Source organism: Bubalus bubalis, chromosome 4, assembly GCF_019923935.1.
Source record: "Bubalus bubalis isolate 160015118507 breed Murrah chromosome 4, NDDB_SH_1, whole genome shotgun sequence".
NCBI classification, from domain to species: Eukaryota; Metazoa; Chordata; class Mammalia; order Artiodactyla; family Bovidae; genus Bubalus; species Bubalus bubalis.
Window position 1 is genome coordinate 74,940,073 of NC_059160.1, and position 18,766 is coordinate 74,958,838.

Here is an 18,766-nt window from a genome sequence, read left to right on the forward strand (position 1 = left end):
TCTTGACCAAATTAAGCACTTTAGAACACAGACTATACACTTGTTTTCTAACCAGCAGGCATCAATATTCTGTGTATTATCTTCAATAACTTCTGTCTTTTATAAAAATTTATGTAAATATTTTATGTATTATATTTTATGAAATCTGTATTTTTTAGAAAATTAAGTTTATCGTGATTTGGAAGATAAAGAGTAAGACCACAGAACATGTCCTAAGAGTAAAGAAGTATAATCAAAAAGTTTGTGTCAAATTTTAAAAAATGAGTCTGCCTTGGAAATTCTACATTTTTTCCTATATTTGTGCAAAAACATTGTGGACTCAGTTTTGCTGCATTTGGATAAATGCAAAAGAAGTATGAAGTGCTTAAGCTGTTGTGAGTAAAATGTTTTTAAAAGATAATCATCTGTTCCATGTAATAACTCTCTAGAGAAGCCAAACCCTTGAAACGCTTGAAACAAACAGAACTGAAACAGTTGATCGTTTTATTTCAAAATATCTACAAAGTTTTAATTTTCCATTATACAAATTTTTCAAAATTCAGACATTATTCAAATGTAAGCCAAAGTTCTTATACAAACAGAATACACACAAAGATAAAAAATATACATATTCTCTCAGCAAACCTTGTTACATAAATAAGAAAAGTATATACAAAAGCTAGTATTTTCAATATGAAGTACAATTATTTTAACACTGCAACCACAAACAGAAGGTGCTAAAATAAACACCACAGCAAAAGGTAAAGGAACAACAAATTCATTTTATGACATCTACAATTGTAAAGATACATAAAGCCAATCTTCAGGTAATCTATACTTCACATTTAGATCTTAATTTTTACTTTACTTTATTCATATTTATGAATATTCTCTGGATAGGGGAAATTCACAATTCTACCAGCTAGCCCTGACACTTTATACAAGTTAGAACATGTGAAGAACTATATAATCTATGTCTTTATACTTTGGGAACAGATGCAAAAAGAATCCTTCAAAAGTTAAAATTTCATGAACCTGTGTTAAAAATTTTCCAGTAGACTGAATTGAGTATTGCAAAAAAAAAAAAAAAAAAAAACCAATTCTTTTTAAGTGGGAAATGTTAGCAAAAAATCCAAATACTTGAAGTCTTAACATAGTAAAGCAATAATGAAAAAAGTATGCCAATGGTTCCCCCAGATAAAAGCAACTCAACTAGGTATCTGCCTAGTTATGTTTTGCCCCAGAAATTCTCCTTCCTTTTTTGAGCTCGTGCCAGAGTTTGAAAAGCCTGGAGACTAGAAGCTGCAGAGCGAGCAGAAATTTCAGATAATCTGTCCTCATCTGCAATGAAAGAATTATATTCAGTGCAAAAAATCTCTTATAAAAATACTATGTTTCAAAACATCAAGAGAAAATTAAAAGCATCAAGCTCTGTAATGTCAATACTGACTATCAGAAACACATAATCTATTAAAATATAAGATTAGTATTTTTAGGATCGTTCACAGTAATTTTCCAAGTTTATCATATTTAGAAATCAAACATTTCAGTATTAAATGAGCATTCTGTTTTTTTTCTGAAATCCCGCTATGTCATTACACAAACACATGGACTGTGATTTTGGTATTACTTGGAAACAATTCATCATCATACTGTCTTGTCCTACTTTAAAAAGCACAGCTGTTTGAGCAAAAGAAGCCCTCACATTTTAAAAACAAAATGCCATACCTTCACATGGTACCCACATCACATTTCTAAAGTAATTTCACTTAATATAGAAATGATGTCTGACTTTAATATGCTACCCTTCATTATTACTGAAATTCCTCATTCTGAGTAAGCAAATCAGTTATCAAGTTATTTGTAAACACTGTTCTTCCATTAAAAAGAAAACAAGACAGGATTCAGTGTCTAGATATTGGCATTTCAATACATAACAACTTGATTTCTAGCTCACTGAATTCTGAAAGGAGTGTTAAACTTGCTAAGAGGAAAGAACCGTCAATGTGTGTGAAGCCATAATACATAAAGTATTCAAATTTACTTTCAAATTCAAAATTTATAAACAGTAATTTTATACTTCTTAGGTTGCATTAAAATAGTAATTTCAATTGTTCAACATTAAGAATTCAAAATTCCTCCTGCCACCATTATCAGTAACCAAATTTTTCAGAATAAAAACTACACAAGAGAAAAACACTCATTTTCCCTAATCATGTATTTTTTGAGAATATACAGACACTTGAAGAAAATGATGGATATAATGCTAAGCCGATTCCTGAGCCACCAGTCAGCCAGGGTGGAAAACAGAGTACTGATCGTGGGTGTGATGCATCTCTTGCCATTTGCTTTAAAACAGATTCTTCAAGGCTTAGTGCCTGGTTTACTCATGTATAAAATGGGGATAGTTTACCCCCTTCACAGAGTTTTAAGGATCTAATGAAAAGACATCTATGGAAGTACTCTGTAAACTATAAAGTGCTAACCGAATGTAAAATCATTATACTATTATAAACTATCTAATAAAAAATACTGTTATCTTGTGTTATTTGACTATTGAAATACCTTCATCATTAAAGGCTTCATGCTGAGGTAACTGGAAATTGTTCATCCTTGATTTTCCCACTTTAAAAAAAAACAAAAGCCATAAGAAATTATCCTTCAAAGCCACCCAACAATATATCTTACAGTCAACTTGAAGAGAAGATAGACTGTCAAAAAGTTTAATTTTATACCTTTAATAGAAATTCCTGCCAAAGGGCCATTCATTAATTCATAATATGCTTAGCAAATATGTAAACAAACAGGGGATAACCTCCTGGGATTCTTCTCAATGACAGTACTAATTTAACTTGAAAGAAATACAATAAGCTTCTCTTTAAAGATGATAGTTGGACTATACACACGTACAAAAGCAATATAAACCTAGGACAAAGAAAATGGGAAACAAGACAACAGAAACAAAAGTTTGAAAAGTGGAAAGCAAATGGAAGGCAGTGAGTGTGTGGTTATCATAGCCAATGGAGCTGAATCCTCAGGCAGCAGAGAAGGGAAACCAAGAAGCAATTGATTTGCTCCCCTGATGGCTGGGTGGTTGCGAGTACTGAGTACCACAGAGAGTTGAAGGGAAGGGAAAACTGAATCAGGAATCTAATTAAATTGTCTTTCTACAAAATAGTCTACCAGATCCATTTTTAATTTTGCACAACAGGGTAACTACCCATCTCCCCAAAGAGGAATTGAGGTCTTATTGCTAAAGAAGGTTTATCACAGCTACTTTGACTGAAAGACACCAGATTCAACTAGGGGAAAGGAGAAACCATATTCCAAACAGGGGCATTATATATATGTATCATTTATTTCCTCAACCAGGTAAAACATGCTATCCATGAAATAATAACAGAATGCTTATATAAAAGGAGTATGCAATCTTTTTTAAAAAAAACTTAGAAATTAGAATGTAGCAACATATTTTAAAACTCAAGTAGAAGATAAAAATTAGTAACCCTTTCAAATTAAAACAAAAAGACAGAGATGGAAAATATGACAGCTAAGATAAGAAAAGAGCATCTTCAACATGTCCAACATCCGAAAAATAACAGTGCCAGAAGGGAGCAAGAGAGACTGCAGGGGAAGAAACTACTGACTAAATAATTTAAGAAAATTTCCCAGAACTGAGGAACATGACTTTTCAGATTGAAGAGCTCTACTGAGTACTAGCAAAATGAATGAAAAGGGACCCACCATAAAATTTCAGAGCACTAGGAATAAAGAGAAGATGCTAAGAGCTGTCAGGGAAAAAAAAAGTCACACACAAAAGATCAAAAATAAAAAGTGCATCAGATTTCTCAACAATAATAATGGACGTAAAAAAAAGAGCAGAGCAATAGCTAATAAAACTGAAGGAAAATATTTTATGACTTGAATTCTATTATCCAGGTAACATTTGGTAATGTCTGAAGACATCTTTGGTTGTCATACCTGGGAAAGAGGTGCCATGGCATCTAATGGGTTGCCCATACATTTTTGGAAAAGAACGTGAGAGACATCTCACACTTAGACCAAAGTGAACTTGGGTACAGCACAACTTAGTGTGTCAAAGATGAGGTTTTTTTTCTGTTTAAAGAAATCTACTATGTTAACTAAAACTAAATAACATAGTATACTTACAGCCTTTGTATCTATCAATATAGCACTTTCCTTTTAATAGACAAAAAATTAAATCCTAAATAATTACCATTATGCTGGAATTCTGGATCTCTCAGGGAGCCCTGAATTCGACGAGAAGGATGCCAGTAGGATGTGGCGCAGGGTGGAGAAGCAGATTTCCCAGGTGTGTTAGGTGGGTATTCTGGCATTTTTGAAACGGGAAGAGTTGTCTCAACAAATTTGGGGATATTGGGTTCAGAATCTTCCCTCAAAGGCAAGGGATCAACTGTTTTAATACCAGCAGCTGGAGAAGTCAGGAGGGATATACCACGACTTTCTTTCTAAACGACCAAAAAAAAAAAAGCATATATGTGGGTACACATATATAAATAAAACAAACTTTTAAATACACAAATAACCATAAATGAAATAGGGAAAAATATGGGGAAAATTTATGAAACCTTCATGTGGGGAAGATTTTATAGGACTAACAACCAATATAATGATATTTAGCTAAATAAAAACAATATGTAAATACTTTAAAAAAAAGAAAAATGACAAACTTGGGGAAAACACACAACTTATTGGATTGACAATGAATCACCATTGTTACATAAATATTTCTTTAAAAGCAGCAAGATAAACCTAATTTAAAGGTAAAATAAGGACACATATCAACGATTCATATACAAACTACAAAGAGCAAACACATTCTACACCTCACTCATCAAATAATTTCAAAATACAAGTATTAATATAAGTACTAATTTTTTACTTAACAAATTTTAAAAATAAATTTTAAGAAACAAACTATAATACCCTGAGTTGACAAAGATGTGGTAAAACTGGCTCTCTCATCAGTGTTACCGGTAGCACAACCTCACAGGGGAGCTGGTACATCACAGCAAAAGCCTTAATACTGTGGTTCTCTGACCCCAAAATTAATACTTACGGAATATTTACATAAAAAGAGGTAACAACAATAAGAACAAAAATGTAGGTAAAGGATGGATGATTTCTTTACAGCATTTTTCAAAACAGGAAAATTAAGATATAACAATAGGCATCTAGTTTTAAAAAAATGTTACAGCAATAAGCATGTAGCTTTTAAAAAAACTACAGTATAACTACAGATATCATACTCACAATTAAAAATCAAATTATAAATTAATGACATGGAAGTACATTTATAATACACTGCTAGGTGAGGAAAAATATATTATGAAAACTTATCTACAGTATAATAAACAAATACACTTTATATCTAAGTAACTCAAACTCAACAATGGCTGTTTCTACAGTAGGGATGACTTTAACTTTTTTGGTTTGGTCAGTATCTTCTGTTTTTCCACAATGACTATGTATCACGAGGGTCAAAATCCCTGTATAACTTCACTTTTAGGACAATGTAAACCAGTAAAATCAAATATAGCTCCAAATTTTCCTGATTACTCCTTGTAATTGTTGCCTTTAGTTATTAACTTCGAGTTTAATAATGCAATGTTCAAAACACTACTTTCTGATCTTAAGCATCATTTTCTACAATTAGAAAGCTTGGCTTATTGCTTCAAAGGGGAGATAGCCTGAGGTCTCACCAAAAAAACACAAATTTTTAAAAATCAAGATCTATTAATAAGATAAAAAACACAAATCTTCCACTTGCTTCCCTTTTTAATCATGAAGATGTCTTATGAAAACTGATTTTTTTTCTTTTTGTACATATATATATAGAGAATTTGGAATTTATGTCAAATTGGTTTTATTACTGTTAAAACCTGAATTAAATCTGTAGAATACTTGTAGTACATGGGGTTCCCAGGTTTAATTTAACTGACTTCATGATCTGTTCTTGAACCTAAAAACCTCCTTACTGGCCTCACTGCTTCTACTCTCCCCCAGTATAACGTGCTCTCCACTGAGTAGCCAGTAATTTTATTTATCAAGTGTATCAGAGATTTATATTTAATAGCTTGAAATCCTCCAAGAGCTTCCCACTGGCATTAGAATAACATCCCCACTCCTTACCCAGCTTCCCTTCCCACCTTCATTCCCCACCTCTCCTCTGCCCCCTTCCTCCAGGCTCCACAGGCCTTTTCCCTCTATGAAACTGTCACTGCTGTACACACGCCCTTGCTGTTCTTTCTATCTGGAAAACAATCTCTGGCCCATGCCTCTGCACTGGGCACCTCCCTCATTAGCCAGGTCTTGTTAAAATGTCACCTCCTCAGAGGTGCCTGTTCTGATGACTTAAAAAACAGTCTCACCCACCCCTTGGAGGTTGTCTGCAGTTTTATTTAATTCAAAGCACTTACTACTATCTGAAATTCTTTTAAAAAAAATCATTTGTCTATTCTGCCAATGAAAATATAAGTTTCATGACAGCAGAGATTTTATCTTGATTACCAATGGATCCCCAGATCCTAACAGTGCTTGGCACATTGTAAGAGCACAGTAAATTGTGGACTGAATGAATGAAAATGAAACTCCTGATATTCCCCTTCAAAGATGGCTGCGGTGCAGAGTTCTCTTACTCAGTGCATGGAACTCTCCATCAATCCTGCTGGGTAAGTCAGAAACCTAGGAGTCATTATCCAACCCAGAACCAGGCCTTGATGCTGTTCCCCTCACACAATTCTTTAATTTCACTCATGTCTGTGCCCACCTTCCTAGTCCAAGCTATCATAGCTCCTACCTGGACTATTGCAATGGGCCTTCAGAGGTATCCATAGTCTATTCTTGCCTTCCACGGCAGCCAGAACTTGCAAAACATGAATCAATCACAACACTCCCATATTTAAAATATTTCAATGGCTTTCTATTTTACTTGAGGTGAAAGAAATTCTTAGTATTGCTCTCTTTTCCAACCTCATCTTGCATCTGCTTCCTGCCACACACAGGACCGGCGTTTGTTTCTTAAAACCCTATGTCCTTTCTCACCACAGATCCTGGCATATGCTATGCTTCTCCCCACTCTTTTTACCTAGTTAGCTCTTCTTCCTCTGTATCTCAACTCAATTATGACTTCTTCAAAGAAGCATCCTTGACTTTCAAGAAGCTTCCTGATCTCCATTACTGGGTCAATTTCTTCCAGAATAGCAGTATATACTTCTCTGAAACAATTACTAGCTTTAATTTTACTTTTTGGGGGGTGTAGGTTCAGTAAAATCATGTACCATGTCTGAAAGTGAAAGTCACTCAGTCATGTTGACACTTTGCAACCCCATGAACTATACAGTCCATAAAATTCTCCAGGACAGAACACTGGAGTGGGTAGCCTTTTCCTTCTCCAGGGGATCTTCCCACCCCGGGGATCGAACCCAGGTCTCTTGCATTGCAGGCAGATTCCTTAGCAGCTGAGCCATCAGGGAAGCCCAAGAACACTGGAGTGGGTAGCCTATCCCTAGCGGATCTTGCCAACCCAGGAACCGAACCCGGGTCTCCTGCATTGCAGGTGGATTCTTTACCAGCTGAGCTACATGGGAAGTTCAATGTACCATGTCTACTTTCACTTATTATCACAAGCACAGAATCCAGCATGTAAGTAAATGGATAAGAAACATCTGCTGAATAAAGTAAGCTAACAAACACTTGGGTTTTTAATATCATTTACAAAATGTACAGATGGTACTTGACAAACCAATACCATGAAAATTCTACTCTCAAGTCTTATGAAACAGTGCTGTTTAAGAGTCAAAAATGTGGGCTCTGAGAAGAGACTGCCTGGGGACAAATTCTGCTTCACTGTTTGGCAGCTGTATCACCTCAGTTTCACCTAAATGGGAATATTAACAACATTTACCTCATAGATTCATTATGAAGACTGAACAAATTAATACATGTAGAGTACTTAGCACAGAGCCTAGAACATAGTAAGTGTTCAGTAAATGCTAGCTATTATGATCATCTGCATGTAAGTTTCCCAAATTGCTGCTGCCCCATAATACTCCCACAATTCAAGGTATGTCATTAAAAGTTACCAGCAAAAAATATTTCTGGATATTATGATAGTAATTCTTGTTAACTCCTATGGTAAAAAAGATAGAATGATATTAAACAATGGCAACTGAATGACAGGGATAATTTATTGCTAACTGAATACATTGCTAATTCAATTGCTAAATGAATTATCGATATCAATTTATTGATAATTTAATGACTTATGGATTTAATGTTATGATAGTAGCTTTTTTAAGGGAAAAAAGGGGGGGAAATCATTGTGTATAGCAAGTTTAATGACTCCTCTGCCTACCAGCAACCAAAGCGTAAACAATGGGGGTAAAAAAACAAATCTAGCTCCTGGTATGGCTACCATTATGATCCAAATGATTGTCACCTCTTTCCTGGATACTGTAATTGACTACTTGCAATTACATGCTCTTGCACCTCTATTGTCCATTCCCAATACAGTAGCCAGAGTGACCTTGGAAAAACCTAAGTCAAATCATATCATTCCTCTGCTACTCCAAAGACTGCATTTTATTCAGAATAAAATGCAAAGTGTTTGCTATGACCGCTAAGGCCCTACACAATTTAATCCCTCATTTATGCCTCTGACCTCACTGCCCTTTCTACTCACTCTCTTGCTCTCATCTCCAGCCATGCTGACTCCCTGCCTGTTCCTCAAGGAATCAGGCACCTTCTCAACTGGAGGACTTTGCACCTGCTGCTCTTTTTGTAAAATGCCTTCCTAGATATGCATATAGGTCAGTCCCTTACCTGCTTCAGATTCTGCTCAAATGCCACCCTCTCAGTGAGAACTTCCCTAGCCAATTCCCACTCACTTCCCCTGCTTTATTCTTCTCTTAGCCCCTATCACTATCTAAAATACTGTGTATTTTACCTAATTATCCTGTTTACTGTCTCCCTCCTCCTCTAGAATGTGAATTCAGTGAGGGCCAGGATTTCTACCTTCATCTTTCACTGCTACATTTCCAGTTAAATCAGTGCCTGGACAAAACTGTCAAGAGTAGATGCACAATCAACAGTATTGTTTTTCTTCTCTCTCTCTCTGTTGTCACTACTGACAATATTTTGAAAGTATGCAGTCAAAATACAATGGCACTACCCTCAAGAACAATTCAATGCCTTTGCCTTCTGAAAGTAAGTTAATAACATCCACATATGACAGACAGAATTTTCTAAAATCTGAACCTCTCATGTATTTATTGCATGTGACTAAAATAATCACTTCCTAAAGAGATGTTTTTCTCCAAAGTGTAAATATTTACCTTCCTAAAGTCATTCTTCAAAGTTTCTAAGCCATCCTGAGAGGATATTCTTTTCCTCTGTTCTATGACTGGAGGCTTCACTTTAGATGGAGACACTAAAACAGCACCACCTGGAAAAATACAGAAGATGCCACTGTTTCAATTTAAACTAAATTATCACGTAGAGGAAGCAGGTGAAATAAGAACTGTATGGTGTCCGCCTATTACCAACAGCTGGAGTGGTAAGATCATGATGAGTCCTCTGGATTCCACCCAGTTCTCTCAGCTTTGGAGTAGGAAGCCTGCCTCCTTTCCCTGAAGACATAGAAGACGACTCCGACCTACAAATTAAGACAATTATGAAGCACGTCCTCTAGAAAATATGACAAAAAAAAATACTGTGCCATCATTATGCAGTTAAAGCATAAACCTGTAAGAGAAGGCCATTTTGCTTCTGAAAAAATAAGAAACAAATCCACATGCAGTTAAGAGAAACTGACTACTGGAAAAAAGGGGAGATCACTGCAAGTCAGCAACGCACTGGAGAATTCTTCCCCTGAATCAGAGCCTAGCTTCCATTAGCTGCCAAAGTCGTGAATGAATAATAAGGGGGTTGGACTATGGACAAAAAACACCATAACCAATGGTAGAGAACCATTCCCCAAAACAATTTGCATATAAATCAACAGAAATTAGCTATTCGCAGAAATCATTTATTTTAACATCACAAAAATTCTTTCTTTTTCAGTATAACCATCTGATAGTAAAGAACATTAGTTATTTTTCCTTAAGTCATAAAGGAAGTCATTCTTTCAGAGATATCTAGCTAATCATATCTTGAAAATCATAATTAATAGGATATAAATAAAAAGAACACTAACTACTTCCTCCCCAAGTAATTCAGTGTTGAAGTGTTCAATTCCCAATTAGTGCAGTGGGACTAATGATTTTGAGTGACTCAAACCCCTGAGTGAATCAAATTATATAAACCATGTAGATATGTCTATTTCATGACATTAAAGTAAAATCTGCTTTTTATTAGTCATGAAACCAAAAATGTAAACCACTATCATTAATGACAAAATGAAATACTTATTATCTGTGAACAATAATGCGTCTGCTGCGTCTGCTGCTGCTGCTGCTAAGTCGCTTCAGTCGTGTCCGACTCTGTGCGACCCCGTAGACGGCAGCCCACCAGGCTCCGCTGTCCCTGGGATTCTCCAGGCAAGAACACTGGAGTGGGTTGCCATTTCCTTCTCCAATGCATCAAAGTGAAAAGTGAAAGTGAAGTTGCTCAGTCGTGTCCGACTCTTAGCGACCCCATGGACTGCAGCCTACCAGGCTCCTCCGTCCATGGGATTCTCCAGGCAAGAGTACTGGAGTGAGGTGCCATTGCCTTCTCTGAATAATGCGTCTACATACTGATTAATTTTAAACACTTACTCTTCTTGGATCTTGTCTGTTTTAGACTTGTCCTGTACTTCCAGCTTCTCCAGCTCTTCCACATTAACCTGCTTGTCCCTCTCCTCCTTCTCCTCCTCCTCCTTCTCCTTCTCCTCCTCCTCCCCCCTTGGTTGTTTCTGTACGTCTTCAGTGGTGTCCTCAGCATCCCACGCCAGACGCCTTCTAACAGGTATGGGAGCATTTGACACACCCAATTTCTCTGTGGTAGTTTTCTGGGGCTGTTCTTCCAAAATAGTTCTTTTTTCTTCTAGCTGTGTAGAAGGACATTTCTGCAAAGTCTTATGGCTTGTAGGATCTCTGCATAACAAAATAAGTTTTATTTTAAATTTAGTAGTTTTGAGGTTTCTAGTTGATACTCATTAAGTCCATCATTTCCTTCCATGGTTCACAACTATGTTTCCCACTGATATTGCTTTGCCCAGATATTGAAGGAAAAAATCAAACTAAGAGTTCATTTTATGGAAGTTAAAGTTATAATCTATTAAAATATTCCAAAATAAATTTATGTCCTTTTACTCCTACCATCACACAAATATGCCTGTACTACTGCTGACAAAACTCCTATGTATCTTCAATTGATAAGTGCATACATAAACTAGGACCCCCTTGTTCAGTTACTCAGTTAGGGTTTGTGCACAAACTCGTGTGTACTTATACACCAAATAAGCTAATTCAAATTTCGTATTTTAGATTAGGTTAATCTTTTTGAGTCACTGTTAAAGAACAAATTTTGTGGACTTTTAAAATCAGATGTCACATAGTTAGAATTTACAGTTCAATTTGGTATGTATGATCATACTAATACTCTATGAAAACAGAAAACTATTTTATTTGATGCAAATCAATGTGCTATTCCTCTTAATAGTTTGTGTTCACTTTAAAACCTAAAATAGAAGAGAAGTGTTTCACAGAATCAGGGCCAAAATCCCTTATTAATCACAAAGATCCATTAATGAATGATAATGGATATGTACTAATAGCTAATATTCTCTAAGTTTTTATTATTGTTGTCTTTTTGTTTTACTTTTAAAGTTTTATGTCTACTGCTAGTCATCCCCATTTTACTCTTAATTGCTAACAAGGAATATGATAAAATCCAAACTTCCAGATTTAAATTATGCATTATTTCTATACAGGTGTGTAAAGCAAGTATGTATAGCTTTACTTTTCACAAAAAATAAACTAAAAGTAGTTAGTGGCTGATATATTTCCATTTGACTATACAAATTTTGAGTCTTCATATCATGTTCCTACATAATTCTATGATCCACATTACTCTATAACATACTTTTCCACCATCCACTAAGAACATCTCACCCAGCAAGATCTAGCGCTCTGATGTTGCTGCTAATGGTTCCTTCTGAGCTCGTGGTTGAGGAGACATCCCAACAGCGGTTGTTTTCAGACAGAATCTGATTCAGATGGTCCCGAGAAAAATGGGTTCCCTGAACTCGTTTCCTATAAAACTCAGCCTTCTCTCGGAGTTCTTTAACCTATGCAGGAGAATTGAGATACCATGTATTATTTTAAACGCTCCTTGCAAATACCACCAAGTAGCATATCCGAGACACTGCACAAATACAGCCAGAGACCAAGGAGTAAGAACGGCAAAACAGCCACATACATTCATAAGGCTATGTGCGTTTTTAAGCAGAAAGTAAAATAGTCAAGCTTAAGCACAATGCAATTATTTTATTTCAGGCCAGCAGGCAGGGAAAAATTTGCAGCAGCTAAGAAAAACACTGACACCTACTTCTTTCTTCAACTGAAATTACACAAGTACTCTATGCATTATTACAATTTTTAAAAACATGAAAGCGACCAACCTCTGCATACCACATGGCATTTAGAGAAGCCTAGGGGAGGAATACAGAAACATACTTAATGACAGGTTAATGCCATAATTGAATATTAATGGGAATCAGTGGAATATCTTATTATTCTTCCTTCTAAATATATACCAAAACTTGTCAATCAATATTTTTTATAGTATTTTTAACAACATTTAATTTGGTAACCAAGATACCTTAACATTGCCTTGAAAACCAACGACATTCTTGCATGAGTGGAATGCTGTCCACCACAAGGTAACCTAATGACTATTTCCCCACCTCTGGAAGAGTACTGACATGCCAGAAAGCCCTACCTCAGTCTTCACTTCTTGGCTTATGTACAGCTGCTACTACCACAGAAGCACCACTGAGACAGTCGCATGACTTCCCCCTCCAAATTCCTCAACATTCCCTTGTAATCAGCCAAACCAGTATTAAATACATAATTTAAAAGACTATCACAATAATAGATGTAATAAATTTGACAAAGTAACAGGATACCCCCCAAAAATATTCTGATGAACTATATATGAGGTGACTCACATATTAATTTCCTCATATGCAAATAATATATTTTCACATGAAAAGGAGTCTCTTACACTCACTGAAACCCTTTCATTTGATACATTATACTGCCACCTTCTGACTTTCTTAAATACAATTCCACAATGTAAAAAAACTAAGTTGCAGCTTAAAATTGTTTTCAATAATCTATTTGATTTATTCTCAAAAAAACTGTGTAATTTCTTCCTAACAAAAAGACAGAGTATTAGCCTGAAAAGGCTATCTGGATGCTGTCTGCTAAAGCTGCTCTTCTCTCACTTGAAGATAAAAAAGCATATAATGAAATAAGCACTGTGAAAGCAACTGGAGAAACATATCCTCAGCTCCTTAAGGATACTACTGATGCAGAGGGAGGCAAGCGCTACGTCTAATCAATCAGCCAAAGCAAAGGACAGCACCTGCCAGGGCAAAAAAAAAAAAACACCACAAAATCCCAATAGAATCCTATTGATCTAATGAACCAAACCTGAAACATTCCCAAAGGATAATTCAAAACATTGTTTTCTTCAAATGTTTTCTTCACTGTCAAAAAAAATTGAGCCATATTCATTTACCATTTTTTTTTAACTTACAGAAAATTACTAGTTAGCGTTTTTTTCATTTAACAGGTAGAATTGAGACACATGGATTGAGTCTGAACTTATAATCAGGGTATTCTGAATGCACAGGAACCTTGTAATAAAGTGCCTTGATAGAATCCAGATTTTACTTCTAATAAGTCTCTGCATGCTTCAAACGTATCATGGTCATTTATCATCACCTGCATGATAAAATCTTCACGTCTTAGGATCACTTCTCCTCTGCACTCTCAAAGCTCTTCATGCATACCCTCATTAGTACTTATTTCATTTTTCTGGAATTATTGCTTGTGTCATTCTCCCCTACTAACCTACAAATCCCTTGAGGTAAGGGATAATGTAGCCTTTCAACACTGATTCCACAACCTGTTCCTGAGTGTGGACTAAGTGCTATGCCTGAGTTACGCAGCTGGTAGCAAACAAAGCTAAGCAAGAAAGGGCCTGCACTCAGTGAACTCAGAATCTGGTAGAGGAGGCAGACTTCCTCCTATATGATAAGTCATTATCATAACACTGGTATGATCTATGCCATAATAAACAAATGAGATATAAACTGAAGGAAGGTTTCAAAAGGGGGTCCTACCAGTCCTGAGTTGAGTGAGGGTTGAGCAAGAAGGAGCCATGGAGAAGGCTACATTCTGTCCATGGGGGAGGACATCACTGATTGATGAATGAGAGGATGGACAAACATCCCCTCCATGTACACAATGACCCAGTTTTATTTGACACTGATTTCTTTTTAAAAAAGGGAGTGGAGATACAGAAATTCTGTAAAAACTTGATTCAGCTTTGTCTGTTACTGACATTTAAAACTCAGTGCTTTAAATTGACTTTATCAGCAATCTTTGTTAATAATCTTCATGCTAATGTTGTGATATTTTGGAAATACATAATTTTAAATTTCTGCAATCCTAAACTAATATGAAAAAATAGGAGGCTGATATTTTCAAAGTTAAGGTGTTTGTTCCGCTATAAAGTGTAAAAAAATCAGTGGCTTGAACTCAGTGTTAAAAACAATCCTCACAGCCAAAAACCAGAGTCACTAAAAAAGATATAATAAGCCATGCCAAACAATTAAAGCAATACACACACCCCTTCCCAGGTCAAGTAATACAATCAGATTACATGACGTAAATGCTATAAATGTCTTCCTTTCTGAATTTCTCTTTGTAAATTAAGAACACAACTAAATTTGTTTAAAATTTAAATGTAAAAATTCAAACTCAGAAAATTGGGGAATAAAATAGTTCTTTTTTCCAAAATTCATCCCCTGAAAATGAAGAGTCATCTTATACCTAAAAGTGCTTAAAAGCCTGTCAAATTATAGAACGTCTCGCAAAAGTGGCACTTCATCTTGAAACAAAGTCCAATTTCTGGACACACATCAGAAAAAAATGATCTCAACCAATGTAGTTGGGATGATAAGAAGACTACCTAAAAATCAAGGGAAAAAGGGATTTAACACAGATCCAGCATTTAATCTGAGGATGGGACTTAATTGCAATTGTTGGTTATTATTAAAAAAAACAACCCTTGAAGTGAGCATTTTAAAGAGGAATAGTGCCACTGGTTATAGTTTGGAGGCAACAATTACTGCACCAAAAAGTCAACCACCTTAATGTTATGTGAATATGAACTTGGGACTTGGTTTAAAATACCTAGTGACTAGATTATTTATAGATTCAAAAAGTACAATATCTCACAGAAGAAAGAGGGAGATGAAGACGACACATGGACTAGAAAACTGTCACATGACTTCAGTTGAGTTAATACTCAAATAATGAAGTTACCATGTCCAGGTGCATTTGAAGAGTGTGAATAATATTCCATGAAATGTTAGGAGTAGGATAACGTGGGTATACCTAATTGTTGGTACATAAAAAGCAGCCACATAAAGTATCTTCCAGGGAAAAAAAAGTATATAAGATTTAAGTAAAATATTAAATGTCTATGACCTGGTCAACTAAAATTGTTATCACCATCAGTGATCACTAATCTCATAACTAAAAACTCTTATTCTTTTCTAACTCCAATTTGCTTTTTGAATGATTTTGACCATGAAGTTAAGGCAAACTATTCCACTAATTTAAACACTTTAAACCACCAGTAGTAGTTAATAAAACAAACACCCCAGAAAAGTCACATTACCATAGGAATCTTAAAGAGAGAAATCTTAAAGAAAGATCTTAATTTAACAACAAAAACAAAAATGTCCTCTTCCATGAGGGCAAGAATAAGGATTGTTACCTTATCATAACTTCAGATGTAACAATCCTCGGAGTCCATTAAATGTTTAGATCTAAATCTTAACTACGTTAAAGCCTTTGACTATGTGGATCACAACAAACTGTGGAAAATTCTTAAAGAGATGGGAATACCAGATACCCTTACCTGCCTCCTGAGAAATCTGTATGCAAGTCAAGAAGCAACAGTTAGAACTGGACATGGAACAACAGACTGGTTCCAAATTAGGAAAGGAGTACGTCAAGGCTGTATATTGTCACTCTGCTCATTAACATATGCAGAGTACATCATGAGAAATGCTGGACTGGATGAAGCACAAGCTGGAATCAAGACTGTCAGGAGAAATATTAATAACCTCTGATATGCAGATGACACCACTCTTATGGCAGAAAGCGAAGAACTACAGAGCCTCTTGATGAAAGTGAAAGAGGAGAGTGAAAAGTTGGCTTAAAGCTCAACATTCAGAAAACTAAGATCATGGCATCTGGTCCCATCACTTCATGGGAAATAGATGGGGAAACAGGGGAAACAGTGACAGGCTCCAAAATCACTGCAGATGGTGACTGCAGCCATGAAATTAAAAGATGCTTGCTCCTTGGAAGAAAAGTTATGACGAACCTAGACAGCATATTAATAAGCAGAGACATTACTTTGCCAACAAAGGTCCATCTAGTCAAAGCTGTGGCTTTTCCAGTAGTCATGTATGGATGTGAGAGTTGGCCCATAAAGAAATCTGAGCACAAAAGAATTGATGCTTTTGAACTGTGGTGTTGGAGAAGACTCTTGAGAGTTCCTCAGACCACAAGGAGATCCAACCAGTCAATCCTAAAGGAAATCAGTCCTGAATATTCACTGGAAGGACTGAATGTCAAGCTGAAACTGCAATACTTTGGCTACCTGATGTGAAGAACTGACTTACTGGAAAAGACCCTGATGCTGAGAAAGATTGAAGGCAGGAGGTGTAGCCAACGACAGAGGATGAGATGGTTGCATGGTATCACCGATTCAATGGACATGAGTTTGAATAAGCCCCGGGAGTTGGTGATGGACAGGGAAGCCTGGTGTGCTGCAGTCCATAGGGTTGCAAAGAGCTGGACACTACTGAGCTACGGACACTACTGAACTGACTGAAACCCTAACTACCAACTCATCTTAATTTTAAAAAGTCTCAGGCCAAGAGATAATCCTTCCAAAACAAGGAGCTAACAGTGGTGCAGTCAGACAAACCAATCTTGAAAACTTAATCAGTCTTCACTTGAAAGTGGAGGTCTGCAGATTATAAAATAATCAAGTCTATAATGCTACAATTCTATAAACTGACTTCATTAACATAAATAGTTGATTTGAAAAACATTTTTAACTTTAAAGACCTTGTAATTAATCTCTAAGGAGCTAGTTGATATTTTAAAAACAAAAGTAAATACACTGATAAATAATATCCAACTGATACTTCTGGTGCTATCACCGCATCATATATCTTCAAATTGTAGTCTCTACTACTAGGTAAAACTATTGAAATTAAACTGAAGTAGTATCAGAGAAAATGTGGGTTTACTGAGCTTATATACTCACCTGATTTGGTATGTTTTCCTTCACACGTGTCCAAGCCCCAGCTTTATATAAATACTGGGCTGGGCTCAGAAATTTTGCTCTATATTCTGAATTCACCTTCCTAACAGAAATGAAATGAGAGTAAATATTTCAATGAAATGAGAGTAAATATTATGCTGATCAGCTAAATACTATGATATTTTTCTTACAAAATACATACCCAAGCCTTTGATGTCTCCAAGGAGTAAGTTTCTTTTTAGGCTGGTTTTCTTTTGATTCCATCTCTGCTTCTGATTTTAAAGGATCATCTGTTTTATTACACTAAAATGAAAATAATTTGAACTTTTCATGCTCCATTTATGTTATACATTAATGTGAAAATACAGATGTCATAAAGTATACTTGGATACTGAATTATAATTGCTTTTAAAACTAAGATTTTACTACTAAGATAATGCAGAAATCACAAGTCAACAAGCAAGTTCTGAAACTAGTATATCTGGTTAGTTTCTTGAAGTATATAGCTCAGGATATGGTTCCATTTTCTAACAGTAAAAATTTTACATACTTGGCTAGGAAAAATGTTTTAATTATATCAAGTTTACTTATTTAGATGTTCAACTACCTTTTGAACATTGGTCTTACATTTTCCCTTGATATTCTAAATCTACACTTAATTGTTGCAATAATTAAATGGAAGGTCCCAAAAAGTAAGTTAGCACCTTGCTTTAGTGAATAACTTAACAATTCTTTTTCTCTTTAAGAATATCATAAGTCCAAATAAAAAAGTATTATACATTATTATACACATACATTATATATAATATATATGTATGATTTTTATAATACATATAGAACTATGTTTATTATATATATATATACATAAATCATTTTGCTTTTAGTCATATAGTTTTCACTCTTAGGATCCATAAAATAGGTATGACATTCCAGGAGATTCAAAAATAGGACCTATCCCTGATTTACCTATAATTTACAACAGTTTTAACCTGATGGTGCAATTCAAACAGCTATAAATTTTTTACAGAAGTAGGTGTTTGTATGTACTAAGTTAAGTCGTGTGAATTATACTGGCTATAATTTGGTATACTAAAGCTCTAGTTTAAAATAACATGTGTGTATGTGTATTTCTGTCTTAATTTCCATTATTTAGTTTAAAGTATGTGTTTCTATCACCACT

At 35.3% G+C, this 18,766-nt stretch overlaps 1 protein-coding gene across 2 annotated transcripts in view; it reads right to left on the reverse strand.

Moving 5' to 3' along the window:
• Positions 1-469: 469 nt before the first annotated feature.
• The window catches only part of MDM1 (Mdm1 nuclear protein), a 28,910-nt gene continuing 10,613 nt past the window's right edge, over positions 470-18,766 (reverse strand). Inside the window, exons 6-15 of one of the 2 annotated variants that reach the window (XM_025283922.3) lie at positions 17,789-17,889; positions 17,590-17,689; positions 12,626-12,655; positions 12,117-12,292; positions 10,779-11,096; positions 9,564-9,676; positions 9,357-9,466; positions 4,217-4,469; positions 2,545-2,604; positions 470-1,320 (exon numbers count right to left, since the gene is read on the reverse strand). In XM_025283922.3, the coding sequence (XP_025139707.3) occupies positions 1,208-1,320; positions 2,545-2,604; positions 4,217-4,469; positions 9,357-9,466; positions 9,564-9,676; positions 10,779-11,096; positions 12,117-12,292; positions 12,626-12,655; positions 17,590-17,689; positions 17,789-17,889 (1,374 nt within the window). In that variant the 3' untranslated portion in view covers positions 470-1,207. The remainder of the gene's footprint in view (positions 1,321-2,544; positions 2,605-4,216; positions 4,470-9,356; positions 9,467-9,563; positions 9,677-10,778; positions 11,097-12,116; positions 12,293-12,625; positions 12,656-17,589; positions 17,690-17,788; positions 17,890-18,766) is intronic. The other variant, XM_025283923.3, reaches the window with a different exon arrangement.